The sequence below is a fragment of the Panthera onca genome, chromosome B2, assembly GCF_046562875.1.
Source record: "Panthera onca isolate mPanOnc1 chromosome B2, mPanOnc1 haplotype 2, whole genome shotgun sequence".
NCBI classification, from domain to species: domain Eukaryota; kingdom Metazoa; phylum Chordata; class Mammalia; order Carnivora; family Felidae; genus Panthera; species Panthera onca.
Window position 1 is genome coordinate 118,165,414 of NC_138343.1, and position 16,390 is coordinate 118,181,803.

General features: G+C 39.1%; 2 protein-coding genes across 3 annotated transcripts in view; one reads left to right on the forward strand and one right to left on the reverse strand.

Annotated features, from left to right (window-relative positions):
- Positions 1 to 333: 333 nt before the first annotated feature.
- On the forward strand, positions 334 to 11,140 carry ARG1 (arginase 1). Its single transcript, XM_078447319.2, has 8 exons — positions 334 to 461; positions 3,966 to 4,038; positions 6,541 to 6,715; positions 8,273 to 8,432; positions 9,632 to 9,726; positions 10,048 to 10,152; positions 10,593 to 10,729; positions 10,951 to 11,140. Exons 1-8 carry the CDS (start codon positions 405 to 407, stop codon positions 11,115 to 11,117), a joined length of 969 nt encoding a protein of 322 aa, XP_078303445.1. The 5' UTR covers positions 334 to 404; the 3' UTR covers positions 11,118 to 11,140.
- Positions 11,132 to 16,390, reverse strand: part of MED23 (mediator complex subunit 23) — a 52,345-nt gene continuing 47,086 nt past the window's right edge. For both annotated transcript variants that reach the window (XM_060616682.3, XM_060616681.3), the window contains one exon: positions 11,132 to 14,961. In XM_060616682.3, the coding sequence (XP_060472665.1) occupies positions 14,794 to 14,961 (168 nt within the window). In that variant the 3' untranslated portion in view covers positions 11,132 to 14,793. The remainder of the gene's footprint in view (positions 14,962 to 16,390) is intronic.

Below are 16,390 nucleotides of genomic sequence, written 5' to 3' on the forward strand. Positions count from 1 at the left end.
CCACAGCTAGAACCGTGGTGCTACTTGTGTGGTTATGATTAATTGGTTGTGATTAAAAAAGATTATCATGATTAGGAAATCAAGGTTGTGGTCAGGAAAGAGTCCAGTCATTCAGCTGACTTTGTAAAATGGGATGAACCGGTGACATGAATAATCTCACCTAATTAGAGACCTGGACTCCAAAGACTCGTGGTGATTCCAGGTATGAAGAATTCGCAAGACATCCCGGTTTGCCTGTCATGCTTTGGTGCAGCGGGTGGAGCCAGTCTTCCTCATTAGAATAAGGTAAACAGATTCGACCCAGTTATAAATGGGGGGGGGAAAATGTGTGTCCTCTGTCACTGAGGGTTGTAGAAGCGGTGCCTGGCTGGAGAACTCAGTGCAGCAGAGAAAAGGGGCAGAGCATGAGTTCCAAGTCAAAATCCATTGGGATCATCGGAGTGCCTTTCTCAAAGGGCCAGGTGAGTAAAACACTCGGCTTTGAATAACTGGAATTTATCACAGAGTTTCAGACTTTAGAATTAGGAAAGTGTTCATGTCTGGTTAGTTCAGTTCCCTGGTGCAACTGGGCCTGAAATATATATTTTAAAGTCTTCTTACCCTTTTGCAACATTGTAGAATTATGATCACCATGTCACCTATCCTGGTGGTTCCTAATCTCAGCCACAGCCAGTTCTATTTGAACCTACTAAGTTTTTCTTCTTATTGTTTAAGAGAACATATTTTTATTTGAATGGAAATGGACTATTTTTGTATTATAGCTATTCACTGAGATTTCCATGTTCTTGTGGTTTTGGGTTTTACAGTGCATACATAGAGGGCATGAGGATTTTAAGAAAACACATTGGTTTAGGGATGTATTAATGCCTAGAGCCATTTCATAGATTGGTAGCAATTTTCAGACTTCTTGTAATTTGCATAACCTAAATGTTATTGCTTTATGCAACTTTATGACTGATTCACATCATTTGAGGGCTTTAATGCTTCTGTGAAAGTGTTAGTTCATGGGCTGGGCAGAACCCTTTGTGTAGCCCTTTTTGAGGGAGGAAAAAAGAAAGAAAAGAAAATCCAACTGGAAGTTGGCAGTATTGAAAGGACCGATGCATTTATGAAATTCCCTGATTGCCAACACATGCCAGGAACATTTCATTACATGGTCTTTTCTTCTGCCTGGGCACACTCATTCTGGCAGATAGAATGTGATTATGGACACCTTAGGCTCCAGGATGCATCTGTGCTTAAAGGGGGAAATAAAGAACAAAAACAAAGGCAACCTGACAAAGCGAATTGAAACTCCTAGGGGTGAAACTTTTGTCACTGTTGTTATTTCAAACGGGGTCTTCTTTGTCTCTTTGCCCATGTAGGCCGTACTTCGCTCCTCTTAGTTTTGAACCTGCGCTTGGCACTCTGGCATTTTATTGCAAAACAGATTGGGAGAGGTCAGAGGGTAGAGACCCAAACTGCATTTGGACTGTCAGTAAATACGGCAGCACTTCCCTCCTAGTCCTTTAAAGCCCTCTCCCGAATCATGGGGACATTTGGCTGACGGAGAAATGTTTCTTCTAGTGCTGGGGTTAATCGCAAAACCCACAATGTACTCACCTATTCTTGGGACAGGTTTTAACAAAGACAGAATTAAAATAGCTGACTAAAAGGAAGGAAAGGAGGGAGGAAAACAAAAAATTTCAGAAGGAAGGAAGGGAGGCAGAAGGGAGGGAGCGAGGGAGGGAGGTAACAGCCTGAGCATACTCTGGCCCCTGGACCTCGGCAGAGGACCTTATGCTGATAGGGATAGCTCTTCAAAGGGATAGTATTTTGAAATACAGCCTGATGCATTTTCCATTCTTGGTATTTCTTTTTTTTGTTTTTTCCCTACAGCTCTTCCCCTATTAATGGCCCCATGAGAATGAAGCTTACTGTCTCGTGGTAGTAAGGACGCAGAGATATTTTTGCACTAAGCCATAGCATAGAGGGAAATGGTGGCCAGCATATTAGCATCTCTCCTCACCTAAAGGAGGTAGAAGGCTGACAAACAGGCAAAGGAGAGGATTAGAGGATTAGGATGAGGAGAAGGTTGAGTCTGAGAAAAGCCTCCGTCCCCTGCCTCACTCCCTCGCAAGGCAGTGAGGGGTGGGGGAGAGGCGATGGCAAAAAATGAGGTATTATATTTATTTTATAGTTAACTGAGGATCAGAGAGGTTTAGTAATTTGCTAAGTTGCTAGCCTTGGCTGTGTGGTTCCAGACAGGATTGTATGATTCAAAGCCTATGCACCTGACTTGTGTCGATGCCTGTAGAGCCACAGCATACTTCACACTTGTGGGCATTTAGGGATCTGGACCCAGCTTCAGAGTCAGTAGAGTTAACAAAATGATTTCCAAACTGGGCGGATAAACCAAGCAACGAGGAGATACCAATCGTGAGAAGCATTTTGAATCAAACAAATAAAGAATGATGGAAAGAGTCACTCTGGGAAATGTAACCACTGTGTTAGAGCAGATATAGTGTCAACCAAGGCGTCTGTAAGACTTGTTCTAAAGCTTGAAAGGAAAGGGGAAAAGGCCAGGGAGTTTTCTCAAGGTGACAATCTGTGAGCACCTAGTAAGTGTCGGCCCTAACTACAACACACAGCGCCGGAAGTGGAAAGAACATTGGACTGAACTCTAATAAGGAGGAAAGACAAAGCAAGCAAGTACAAAACCAAAGGCAAAACTTGAGCCAAGCAGCACTCTATTGAGGTTTAAAGAAAGGGAAATTATATCTGCTTGATGAAGGTTGTGTGTGGGGGGGGGGCGGGGGGGGAGGGTAGTCGTTCAAGAAGGGAATGGAGAAAAGGAGCAACATGTGTCAGGAACAGGAATTTGACATTGAGGATTTGCTTAGCAGCCAGGGTGAGTCATCTGGAATTAGGTAGAAATATTTGCTTCGTTTGGTGCCATAGCCCCAATCCCAGGGATATAGACACATGAGCCTTTTGGCACATCTCATGGGACAATGCAAAATAACGTTCTGTGTCTAAAAGCCTTGTTGGAAATTAGAATCAGAGAGGTGCATAAGAAAATTGTTTCTTAAGACTTCTATTCTGCCAGGAGTCTAGAGAGGATTTATTGCAAGAAGGAAGTGTGTTCGATTTTCTGATGTAAAAACAACAAGAGGAGAATTCTTGTCCATGGTGCCTAACCAGGTCAAAACCTGAAATACCGGGCTGGTCTTTGTGGATTCAGCTCCCAAGTGATGACGTTCTGCTGCCTGCTTTCTCCCCAGGAGCTTGCTAACTCACTGCCATGAGGACATGCACGTAGGGCTCTCCTGCCTTGCTTTTTTTTTTCCCTTATGCTTTTACCCAAGTTTTCCCCTGGGTTTGCAGTATTTTTCCATCCCACCATCCATTTTCCTGAAAACCTACTTGTGTTGCAAGACTCTGCTGAAATGTCACCTACTGCATGTAGCCTTACCTGACACATGCTCTGTCCCCAGCCGAGCTAGGAGCAGCCTGTTTTTGTCGTTAAAGCATCTTGTATCTGCATTGAAGTAACTCTCCTAGTACCGTAATTGGGGTTCAATATACAAATTCCATATTAGCTTATGAGTTACCCCAAGAAAGAAGCCCTCTCTTTTTCATGATTTTCTATCAGAGTGCTTTCGCACAAAATACGTGCTCACCTTGTTGATAACATGGTGTCTGTCATGGGGAGAGGCGATGCAGGTTCTGGAATCCAAAGAACTTGGATGTGAAATAAGGCTCTGCCACTTGTTAGCTGTGTGCCCATAGGAGAACTCTATAACCTCTCTGATTCTAGATCCTCATTTTTAACATAGGACTAATTCAGTGTGCCTTGCTGTGATGACTAAATGAGATGGTGTAAATTCCCAGCTCTGTAGGAACTCAACTGATTAAATAATGAGAAGAGTTTCTATTGTGGGCAGCTGATCACATCTGAATTATTTTATTGTTTAATTGTTCAGCCACGAGGAGGCGTGGAAGAAGGCCCTACAGTATTGAGAAAGGCTGGCCTGCTTGAGAAACTTAAAGAAAAAGGTAATTTTTCCATTGAAAGACGATCAGCCTGGGGTACCTGGGTGGCTTAGCTGGTTAAGTGCTGACTCTTGATTTCGCTCAGGTCATGATCCCAGAGTCATGGGATCAAGACCCGAGTTGGGCTCCATGCTGAGTGTGCCACCTGCTTACGATTCTCTCTTTCTCCCTCTACCCCCTCCCCAACTTGTGTGCTCATGTGCTCTCAAAAAAAAAAAAAAAAAAAAAAAGGTAGAGGCTCCTGCTGGAATGGGGTATATCTGGAATGACATTTATCGCACAGAATTGCAGCACTAGTGATAACTTTAGAAGTACAATCATATATATATATATATATATATATATATATATATATATATATATGTGTGTGTGTGTGTGTGTATGTGTATATATATATATATATATATATATATGGCAGTGTGTGGAGAAAATGCTCAGTAAGTATTGTTGGATGAATATCTTCACTCAGGTATTTTGTCTTTCCAGCCAAACTTTTTACTGTATAAGAATCTGTGTGCAAGAACTGGGGTTGGGTGGGTGGTAAGGGAGGTGGGGGATTTGCAAATGAAAAGTAAGGGGCAGCAGGAAGTACAATGCTAGCAAGAGGACCCCTGTTTGTAAAAGGAAGTAAATGATGATGTCGAGGATGATGATGATGACGATAGCACCTGGTGTTTGCATAGTGTGTATGTGCGTATACACGTACATATACATTCACATACACATACGTGAGCAGACAAAGGAAAAAATGATATAGAATTTAAAAGTACAGGCTAAAGCAGATGTTGTCTTTGCATATAACATCCTGATGAAGTATCGGAGAGGACACAGGGCAACTGGAACCCTCCCGTTTCCAGTGGGAATGTATAATGATAGAGCCACTTTGGAAAGCAGGTTGGCAGTTTCTCCAAAAAACATACATTTGCCTTTTCACCCATCAAATCTACTCCTAGGTATTTATCCAAGAGAAGTGAAAACACATCCCCACAAAGACTTGCACTTGAATGTTTCTAGCAGCATTATTTATATAGCCAAAAAAAAAACAAAAACAAAAACAAAAAACAAAATGCCCATCAACTGGTGAATGGATAAATGACAAGTAGTACATCCGTACTATAAGATAGTACCCAACAATAAAAAGGAACAGACCACTGACACAAGCAAGGACATGGATGAACTTCAAAGACAACATGCTAAGTGAAAGAGACCAGACACAAAAGACTACCTACTGTATGACCGCTTTTACGTGAAATTCTAGAAAAGACAAAAGCACAGCAACAGCAAGATGATCAGCAGGGGGGCCTACCTTGGGGTGGGCGCAGGGCATGACTGCAAAGGGGCATGGGGGAGTTTGGGGGGCATAGGGGAGGTGTTCTAAATCTTGATTATGGTTCTGGTTACAAGACTATAGATTTCTAGAATTCGTTGACCTGTACACTTAAAATGAGTGAATTTTAGTAAATGATAAATAAGAATTAATTAAATAAGAATAAAATAGTAAATAAGAATTAATTAAATAAGAATAAAATAGTAAATAAGAATTACACCTCATGAAGCTGAAAAAAGGAGGGAGCTAGAGAACAGAAATGTTGGGTAAATGGACTGGACTAGTGTCTCAGTAAACAAGCATCATTTGGTCAGATTTTATATCAAGTTAAATCTCTTAAAGGTGTTACTGAATCACGGATATGCGCAAGCATAAAATAAATACAATATACAATGACTAGTTAGATCAGAACACTGAACTGGTCCCATGTCGGTTTTACATGAAGCTCTCTGTACCTTGAAGCTTCATGCAAGGCTTTCTAGCAAATGCACCCATGTCCTTAGGAACTTTGGGTTACCTGCAATTTCTCCCTATTATAAAAGTATAATAATAAAGCCTTTATTTCCTGAGTTCACTGAAGTGTTAGGCTCATTGCTGATAATATACTTATTGAATTTTGATACCATTACTGAGGCAGGTCCAATGCACAGAGGACAGAGCTGAGCTACTTCAGCAAGTGACAGATTGGATTGAAACCAAGGACTGTTAATTACAGAGTCAGGAAACTTAGAAAATACTAGTGTATTTCCTTCTGGGCATAAATGCACACACACACACACACACACACACACATATTCTTCTAAAAAAACTATTTTTTATTATAAATACAAGACACACTTATTGCAAAGGTGGAAAGAACATAGGCAGAGAGAGGGCCACACAGAGATCAAGAGAGCGAAGCCACTCGTTAAGCCCAAACCAGAAGATTATCGCTGTCATACTTTAGTGTCCAGCCTAACTGGATTGGTTCCACAAGTATTGACCGAGACCCCGGTGTTCAGCTGAGAGGATGACGTCAGGCAAAAGTAGACATGGATTCTTCTGCCTTTGCAACTTTTGCAGTCCTTCCAGATGCTTTCTTTGCTTATAAAAGTGCACTGTTTTGTAAATTTGGAATCATCGCACACAGACTCATCTTTTTTTATGTAGTAACCTGAAACTTTTGGTGTTAATTATAGGGTGTGATGTGAAAGATTACGGGGACCTGCCCTTTGTTGACGTCCCTAATGATCCTCCCTTTGAAATTGTGAAGAATCCAAGGTCTGTGGGAAAAGCGAATGAGCAGCTGGCTGGTGTGGTGGCAGAGGTGAAGAAGAATGGAAGGACCAGCCTGGTGCTGGGCGGAGACCACAGGTCTTGTTTAATGCTTTTCTCCATGAAGTCTGGCACAAATGGCATGAGGGAGGATGACCAAAACCATGAGGAGAGAGAAAATATGAAAGGGAAAGCACTGATCAATACTTAATACCAAATTTTCTGCCTTTTTTCCTTTTAATTGCATTGGTTGCTACTTTCTTTTGGAAACACAGACTCCCCTCTATTTGAAGTCTTGCATTATCTTTATTACAGCAGAAAATACATGACATGAATGGATTTCCGTAAACAATTCCACACAAACTTACATTCCGAAATAAATAAGCATGAGGAAGTCACAGCCAGCTCATTGTACTTGATACAATAATAGGGTAATAGGAACAACTTATTAAAGTCAATATTTAAAGTCTATGCTGCCCATTATAAAGGTAATATTTTCAAATTCTTGAAACATACACACACATAAATAAGATTGTAGTAATTTTAGCTTCCTAACAACCATTTCAAATGAAACTGAAATTCTGGCATATTTCTTTCCTGCCATACTGTTTTTATTGTACCTGATTTTGTTTACCAAGTGCGTGTGTTATCCTATACGTTATTCTTAACCTAAAGCACAGATTTCCTTATGTTACTTCATGATATAGATAGGCATAATTTTTATTGTTGCATAATTTTTCATCAAGGTATTAAAAATCACTATACATCTCCATATTGTCAGATACTCAGGTAATTTTCAAATTTTCACAATTATAAATGTGGCAAAAATATTTTTGTGCATTAGCCTTCTTAACGTCTACCCTCAAGGTCGCTGGATACATTATCAGAAGTCTGATCAGGTCAGAAAGTACAACATTACAATCACTCTTGATGTAAGAGTCAATCACCTCAGCTCCTTGGTTTCCCCTAAAACTCAGCTGAGAAACTGGGGTTCACTTTCTTTTTAAGTGGAAACATTTGTAAGTGGAAATTTTAAGAGTGGCATATAGCCTCAAGACAAGAAATCTGAAGGGAAAACAAACATCAAGCTGAGTAATTAATACTCAAACTTCAAGCAGAGGATCTGAGTGTTGACAGTGAGTAAGCACCCAGGATATCCTGGCTGAAATGAATACAAGGATTTCTGAGTGATACTCTCCCATTGTAAAATAATTGGATTTTAGGAAAAATGGAAGGATTCTGTGGTAATTCACTTGAGAGAATGAAGTATTTACTGAGAGAATTGAGAGTACAGAAAATCAGCCTGATACAATATTGAGAATTAAATAGTGTCTCATGCTAAGGAATTCATGTGGTTAGTGTTTTATACAGATTTTTTTGCTTAAAATAATAATTTGCAATTTTATTAGAAGGTGGTTTCCAAAAAACAAAAAAATCACAAGTTTTTTAGCAAGGCCATTGATGCAAACATAACTTGCTAGCAATTAACATAAGCTATGATTTCTCTTTTAATTGGCAGCTCTAATTAAAAATCTGTCAGAAATAGCAGCCATTTTGACTTAAAGGAAAACCAAGTGAGAGCACTGAGTTAATAATATGATGGATGTCATAAACTGCAAAGCTGATGTTTACACAAACTTTTTTTTTCCTGTGTAGTATGGCGATTGGAAGCATCTCTGGCCATGCCAGGGTCCACCCAGATCTCTGCGTCATTTGGGTGGATGCTCACACTGATATCAACACTCCATTGACAACCACAAGTGGGAACTTGCACGGACAACCTGTGTCTTTCCTCCTGAAGGAACTAAAAGGAAAGGTAAAAGGCTGGTTGGTATTCTATTACAGAAGAATCATCGCTTTAGCAGAAGTTCAGGAGATAGAAAGGAAGGAAGAACCCTGTGCCATCTTATTTGTGGTGTGATCTCAATCCATTTTGTCAGCAGTCAATAAGCAAAGGGGGTGGCGGATAAGGGTAGTGAGGCTCTGTGCCTCTGCCGTACATGGTAGTTTGCAAACTGACCTTACAAATATCTTCCCTTTTGATTTTTAAACTACCCTTTTTAGTAGGTGGGGCAGAAAGTGATCCTTTATATAAGCAAGTTAGCAGAGGTTCAGAGGTTATAACTTGCTCAAGATCACATGCCAAGTACATGGCAAGGCAAGGGCCAAAACTGGTCTCCGACAACCTACGTCTTCCTACTGCATGACACACAGCCTCTCATTCTTACCGAGTGTCCCCTCCATGTCATGGGAATTTTCAAAAGTGTTTTAAAATGTGTATTACAATGGCTTATTATTTAACATCTTTACTGTGAGAAGTTCATATCTACATCGCAAGAGGAAGAACTACCTCCTGTTCCCTAGAAACTTCTTTTCTAACACATATGACATTCCAGATTTAACACTGTGGTTCATAATTTTCATTGATATTCTGTAGCATATCAATAAAACAATTTTTATTGATATAGCTTTAGTATGTTGGTCTTTATGATGATCCTTGGGGATGCAAATCCCTTTGTTAAAGGCTCAGAACTGATGACCAAGTGATAGGTTTATAAACTTACATGGGAACAGCCATCCCTGGCTCTGGGACATCTGGAAAGCAACCAAAGGGCTGCCCGAAAATTCCCCCAGTCACTCTAAGCCATCCTCTGGGATTAAGTCCTTACTGATGAGAGAAAGAAGGAAGCTACAAAAGTAATGAAAGCACACTGATTTCTTTATGCCAGAGTTTTGGGAAAACAGCGTCCAGTGGAAAGGGGCACAGAGCAGGTAAATGCTGACAAATGATTCAGCTCAGGTCTGGGCCACAGGGTGAGGGTGGGTAAGCAAATCTAGAGTGCCACAAGGGGAGGCAGGCATTCTCTTCTGAATTTTGTACTGTCTTTAATGATTTCCTCGAAACTCGTGTTCTAAATGTAAGATATACGCAGTCCAATAAGTGCCCTTTACTTCTAAGGTAAGATCTGCTCAAGAATCATACATGTTAACCAAATGGAAACATTGCAACTTTAGATCCCTGATGTACCAGGATTCTCGTGGGTGACTCCCTGCATATCCGCCAAAGATATTGTGTATATTGGCCTGAGAGACGTGGACCCTGGGGAACAGTAAGTTTAATTCCTTGATGCGATTTACCTTCGCTTTCTCCCTTTTGCATGCATGCTGGTCAAACCTGTGACACAAAAATTGTTTTAAGTACCAAGCATTATATCGATATCTATATATCCATATAAGTATTTATGTATATAACTCAGGTGAATTTTATATTGGCTTGCTGTTAAAAATACATTGATATATACATATAGGTCACAGAACTCAAATATTTTATGTATCATACCACAACTTTCTTTTCTTTAAAAGGAAACAGTAGTGCATAGAACTAGACTCTTTATTAATTGTAGGTTATATTAATATTTCCTCTTTTATAGCTATATTTTGAAAACTCTGGGTATTAAGTATTTTTCAATGACTGAAGTGGATAAACTGGGCATTGGCAAGGTGATGGAAGAAGCACTAAGCTACCTACTAGGAAGGTATGATCCTTGTAAATATTATTAAAAAGACTTACTACTGATGTTAATAGATGTTAAGTTATTAATAAGGACTCTATATAAAATCACAGAACTTCACTGGATTGTTACTTTTGATGAAACAAGGTAAGAACTGTATTTCTGTACTACATATTAAACCACTAACTTTAAACTGAGTTTCCTGGGGTGCCTTGGGTGGCTCAGTTGGTTAAGCGTCCGACTTCAGCTCAGGTTACGGTCTCATGGTTCATAGTTCGAGCCCCACATCGGGCTCTGTGCTGACAGCTCAGAGCCTGGAGCCTGCTTCAGATTCTGTGACTCCCTCTCTCTCTCTGCCCCTCCCCCACTCACACTCTGTCTCTCTCTCTCTCTCAAAAAATAAGTAAACATTAAAAAATTTAAAAAAAAAAATTAAGCTGAGTGTCCTTCCCACCTCTTAAAAGAAAGAAAAGGCCAATTCATTTGAGCTTCGATGTTGATGGACTGGACCCATCCTTCACACCAGCTACTGGCACACCAGTCCCGGGAGGTCTGACTTACAGAGAAGGTCTCTACATTACAGAAGAAATTTACAAAACAGGTAGGTAAAAACTGGGGTGAATAAAGAAGCAAGTGTACACATGGCCAATATAGATTTATACCCCCTGATCTCAAAGTCAAGGCCCATTGGACACTTCCAGAATGCCCATCTCATGATGCAATCCCCACCTCTTTACACTCCTGGATAATATTTCAAGTCAGGTTATGAACTAAAAACGTCAACTATTTAACAAATTACATTATTTTCATTTGTTATTACAGGGCTACTCTCAGGATTAGATATAATGGAAGTGAACCCATCTCTGGGGAAGACACCGGAAGAAGTAACTCGAACAGTGAACACAGCAGTAACAGTAACCTTGGCTTGCTTTGGAGTTGCTCGGGAGGGTAATCATAAGCCTATTGACTACCTTAACCCACCTAAGTAAATGTGGACATGCCATGTAAAAATCTCATAGCTAATGTCATAATTTGCCAATCTAATAACTTACTTAAGCTTACAGCTATTGCCCCAATGATTTGATCTTCCCAAAAAATCTTCTGCCTTGGTAATTATTATTAAAATTAGTATAAACTATCAATTCCCTCTGGTATGAAATTCAAGACTTGGACATTCTAACTTCTGTGAAACTGAAAAGTTTGTATTTCTCATTTTGGCAAAAGACATCCTTAGAGAAGGATACGTTAACTTCCAAATAACATTTGCTGGCCTTTAAAACAAACACACACCTGTTTAAGCCCACACATGTAGAATGGGACTCCTGATGTCAGCAGATTAAGCTTACCCCACCTGAAAGGGATCATATTCTTATGTTGTTCAAAAGATGTGATTTTTATAATAAACTCTCTATATTAAGGTTCTCTCATGTCTACATGTTTCTAAATACATGGAATTGCTAAGGATTTAAAAAGCCACAGTGAAATCATCATCCTCAAAATTCTGTAAGCCTGGTGAAATGAAACTCTGGCTCTGGTTTCTTCAACTGCAAAATGGGCAATGATAGGGCCTGGGGAATCTCCACATTCATTAATGTTTGACGATCATGTTTTACTTTTGTAAAAACCTCAGACATGGTGTTGGTTTATATTTTAAGCAAAGCTTCTATTCACGTAGGCTTTCTGGAGGCCTACCCTGGAGGTAGAAAAAAGAAATCAAATTGCTATTGTTTCTAAGATCTAACTCGGATAGGAATTTCACTTAAAATGATCTGTGGCTTCCAAACTTCTTACTTTTACTCATTGTAATCAGAGTGTATCTCATTAGCTGAAATCCTTAAACACCCTGAAAACTCATCTTGGCTATGGAATATAGTGAGGAAAGTGGAGAAAATAAATGAGAGTAAACTACAGTTGACCCTTGAACAACATGGGTTTGAACTGCATGGGTCCACTTATATACAATTTTTTGATACATACGGTACTGTAAATGTATTTTCTTGTCCTTAGGATTTTTTTTTTTTTAATTTTTTTTTTCAACGTTTTTTATTTATTTTTGGGACAGAGAGAGACAGAGCATGAACGGGGGAGGGGCAGAGAGAGAGGGAGACACAGAATCAGAAACAGGTTCCAGGCTCCGAGCCATCAGCCCAGAGCCTGACGCGGGGCTCGAACTCACAGACCGCGAGATCGTGACCTGGCTGAAGTCGGACGCTTAACCGACTGCGCCACCCAGGCGCCCCCTTAGGATTTTCTTAATAACATTTTCTTCTCTCTAGCTTCATTGTAAGAGTTCAGTATATTATATACGTAACAGACAAAATGTGTGTTAATTGACTGCTAATGTTATCCGTAAGGCTTCTAGTCAACAGTAAACTATCAGTGGTTAAACTCTTGGGAAGTCAAAAGTTACAAACTTTCGACTATGTGTGGGGGGCAGCACCCCTAACCCCTGTGTTGTTCAAGGGTCAGGTATATAATTAAAACCAGGGAAGCAAACTCTTCCCCCTCTCCCCAACTTACATAGAAACTCAAATGGACTCTGTGATGAAGCAGGTCCCATGAAAGGATTTTTATTGTTGTTGTAACAGCTATGTGTTAAAGAGCCCCTATCACCTGATTTTTCACAAGCAATCCAGAATTTTAAATCTAACTGTTGACATTATAGACTCTGTCAGATACGTATTTTACTGAATTACTTTTAGGTCAAAGCAATTATGATACATCTTACTGTAAAGTATAATGTTCAATACAATAGCCACGTGGGGTTATTTAAATTATTTAAAGCTTAATAAAATTAAAAATGCAGCTCTACACTTCAGGTGCTCAGTACACGGACCTTCTGAGTCTTGTACTGGACAGCACAGATACAGAATATTTCCACCACTGCAGAAAGTCCTATGGGACAGAGCCACTCTAGATTACTATTCATTTTCAAAAAGAAAAACTTTGAGGATGAAATGAATATAAAGGCGATGTTTTTCCCTCAGGTGCATTCTAAACCCAAATAAAGCTTCTATCTTCTTCTATTGTCTCTGATTAACAATTCTTTTAAAAGCCTATTTTGGGAAAATCATATCCCCTTATTTTTAGCTAGAGAGGAAACAAATGGAATTTTTAATAAATTAACTGGAATGTATTTGTCCTTGAGACAGTCACACTGATTTTCACTTCCTTTATTCTGTTTGTGTAATACCAGAGTCACAATTATTCCATTCTAGGATCTCAGAGCAATATATTCTTCAAGTCAGTAAGAGTAAGTGAAACTATGCCAAAGGGAACACTTGAAATCATTTCTAGCATAACATTTCTGGAGAATTTTAAGGAAATTATTAACCTAGAAAAATTACTTATACCATTACATACATTTTAAGCCAGACTTGCATGGCAAATAAAGATGTAGTGATTACAATAATATGAACCACAAGGAGAGATCTAAGAGAAATGTATTCAGAAATAAAAATCTAAAATACAGTTGGCCACATTTCTAATTCCTTAAAAAAAAAATCAGTAACTCTTAGTTCCTAGGTCAATGTCAGGAAAGTGGAGAAAATAAATGAGAGTAAACTACAGTTTATTAGGTCAGTGTCAGTCACCAAATGCAGTGTACAACCTGTAGAAACAGCCCAGTTCTCTTGTTACAACCTAGCCAGCATACTGCCTGGAACACAGCAGACACCCGTTCAGACTGAGTAATTAATCAGACGGTTTGCTCATTCAACAGAGTTTACTAATTATTTTCAAATCTTACAATCTTAACGCCATTGCCCCACCCTCCCCAAATTAAGTTTGCCTCTTAAAATCTGATAAACCATAAAGAACCACAATGTATGCTATAATTAAAAATACATTAACTTAAGAATTTCAAGAGTATAAAAACTTAAAGAATCACATCATTGGCCAGGTGAGAGTGTCAACCTGGAAAAGCAATTAATTTACTTTTAGAAACAGAGATTGGAGAATCACCATTTAAGTATTATTTTATTAAGTTTATGCCTTTCTGTGTTATTTTTTTACATGGCTTTGAAACTCATTTCATACAGTAAGTTCAAGTCCATAGCAAAAGCAAAAACTTGCCAATCTGCCTTAATAGAAATGTTAGCCCATTTCTTTGGAAATCTATGGTAAAAATTTTAAGCCATTTTTAAAAGAATAGGAAACTGTGTTTGCTCCTGCAATGAAGTGAAAATTCGAGTCCCTTACTTGACAAAAATCTCCTATCCCAAAGATACACCAAGATAGATTTATGTATAAAATGATTTGTAATAACTATTTCACATGTGTGTTGCCTTTAAAACAATGTATTTGAAAGCAGAAGTCATTAATAATAAAAATTAAAAATAAAACCGGGGACTAGATAGGAAAGATCGAAAGGATCTAGTAAGAGTCATTTGATCATAGATACCTCAGTATTCCTAGGTAGCTCTAATAAATTGTGATGGATATGAGCAACATGTAGTTTATCTCTTAGAGACAAAAATACCGGTAGGGAGATGGGAGTTGTAAAGTATCAACAGATTCATCATTTGAATCAAAATAAAACAATCTGAACATCACTGCTTCTACTGTATCTCTCTCTATGTAGCAGGATCATGTTCAGATTTAATAGATTTGAGTCCACTTCCAAAGACAGATGTGTCTTCCTTTTCACCGCGGTACACCCTGCCCTCACTGAGTGACCGGTAAAGACACTGGCACCTGATTAGACTGAGGTGCTGGAGACCCACTATTTATGGCTTGTGGGGGCACTGCAGCTGGTTCCATCTTGCTAATGTGTGTGATGAATCGAAGACGGAGTTTTAAAGCTGGTTTTAAGTTACAGATAATCTTCTCTACCTGCGAAATAAACACATTAAAAAATATTTTAACCAGAGAACTTCAATTTCCCACCTTGAAAGAAGTGACTTATGCATATCTGGAGATGATAAACTAGGGAGTAGAGTGGGCTGGATGAAGAGTTTCTTATGTGTTTCAGGTTTTAACAAAAGCAAATAAAATTCTCGTACACGAGGAAAAAACTGCATTCGCCCTCACACACATTATATGTTATATATGTGTGTATATGTGTGTGTGCATATATCTATACATGCATACACTTACAAAAACATACCCACTTACCTAGCTAGCCAGTCATCTCACTGTCAAAAGCTAGTATAGCGTACATTACGCGTTCTTCATCCTTTTAAAATGCCACCATCACAGAAGCGTGAAGCATGATTATACTTTGAAGTTCTTTGAATAACTTATATCTGTAACATTTATCAACACAGCTAATTTTTTGGTTTTGATTTATACTTGGAATTGAAACAAAATAACATTATATCTGCTTTTACTTAGGGGCCTCCAACTTTGGTTTTGCCTCAGGTCATGATCTCACGGTTTGTGGGATCAAGCCCCACCATGGGGCTCTGAGCTGACAGCATGGGGCCTACTTGGGATTCTCTCTCTCTCCGTGTCTCTCCCCCTCCCGTGCTCACACCCTCTCTCAAAATAAATAAAGAAATAAACTTAAAAAAAAAAATCTACTTTTACTTGGAAATAAAAACATCAAGCAGTTCCATGGCTTTCTTAGCTTCCTTCAAATGCTCTTTGATCTTAACAGGAAAAATCAGCCCATTAATAATTTTTCCTTTCTGTATTCCCTGGTGTCCCAAATATACATATTTTTCAGGCCTAAATATAAAGGATATGCTAAATAAAACATTTCTGTATTGGTTCCCACTCAAATCTCCTTGACAATCTTGCTGAGGCATAAAGGAATCAACATCCTCCCTACCCCATGTCCCTAGGTCCAAGGAAACAATCCAGTAGACTAGGATTCATGTGTTTATATATCAACTTACCTTCCTTTCCTACCAGAGAAAGAATAACATTAAGGTATGGAGAGGAGTTCACCTGCCTTCACCTACCTGCCCTACCTCCATCCTTCTAAAAGAGCCAAGATTCTGTTTCCTACAGATAAGGAAACTCAGTTCTGATTCAAGGACGTCCTTGCCACTTTCCAGTGACTTTACTAGAAAGTAGCTCTTTATATGTTGACTCAGAACGTGCTTCCCTTTAACTTCACTGGAGTTTGTGTGCCCTTTGAAGTGACACAGAACAAATCTAATGCCTATTCCAAATGGCAATCCTCCAAATAGTGAGAACATGAACAATTCCCTGGGACTTTGACAATTCATGTTAAGTTCCTCCAGTTCCTTCAAATACCCTTTCCGAATTATTCTCGTGATCCCCCTGGCTTCAGTTTTCTAGTCATGCTGCAATA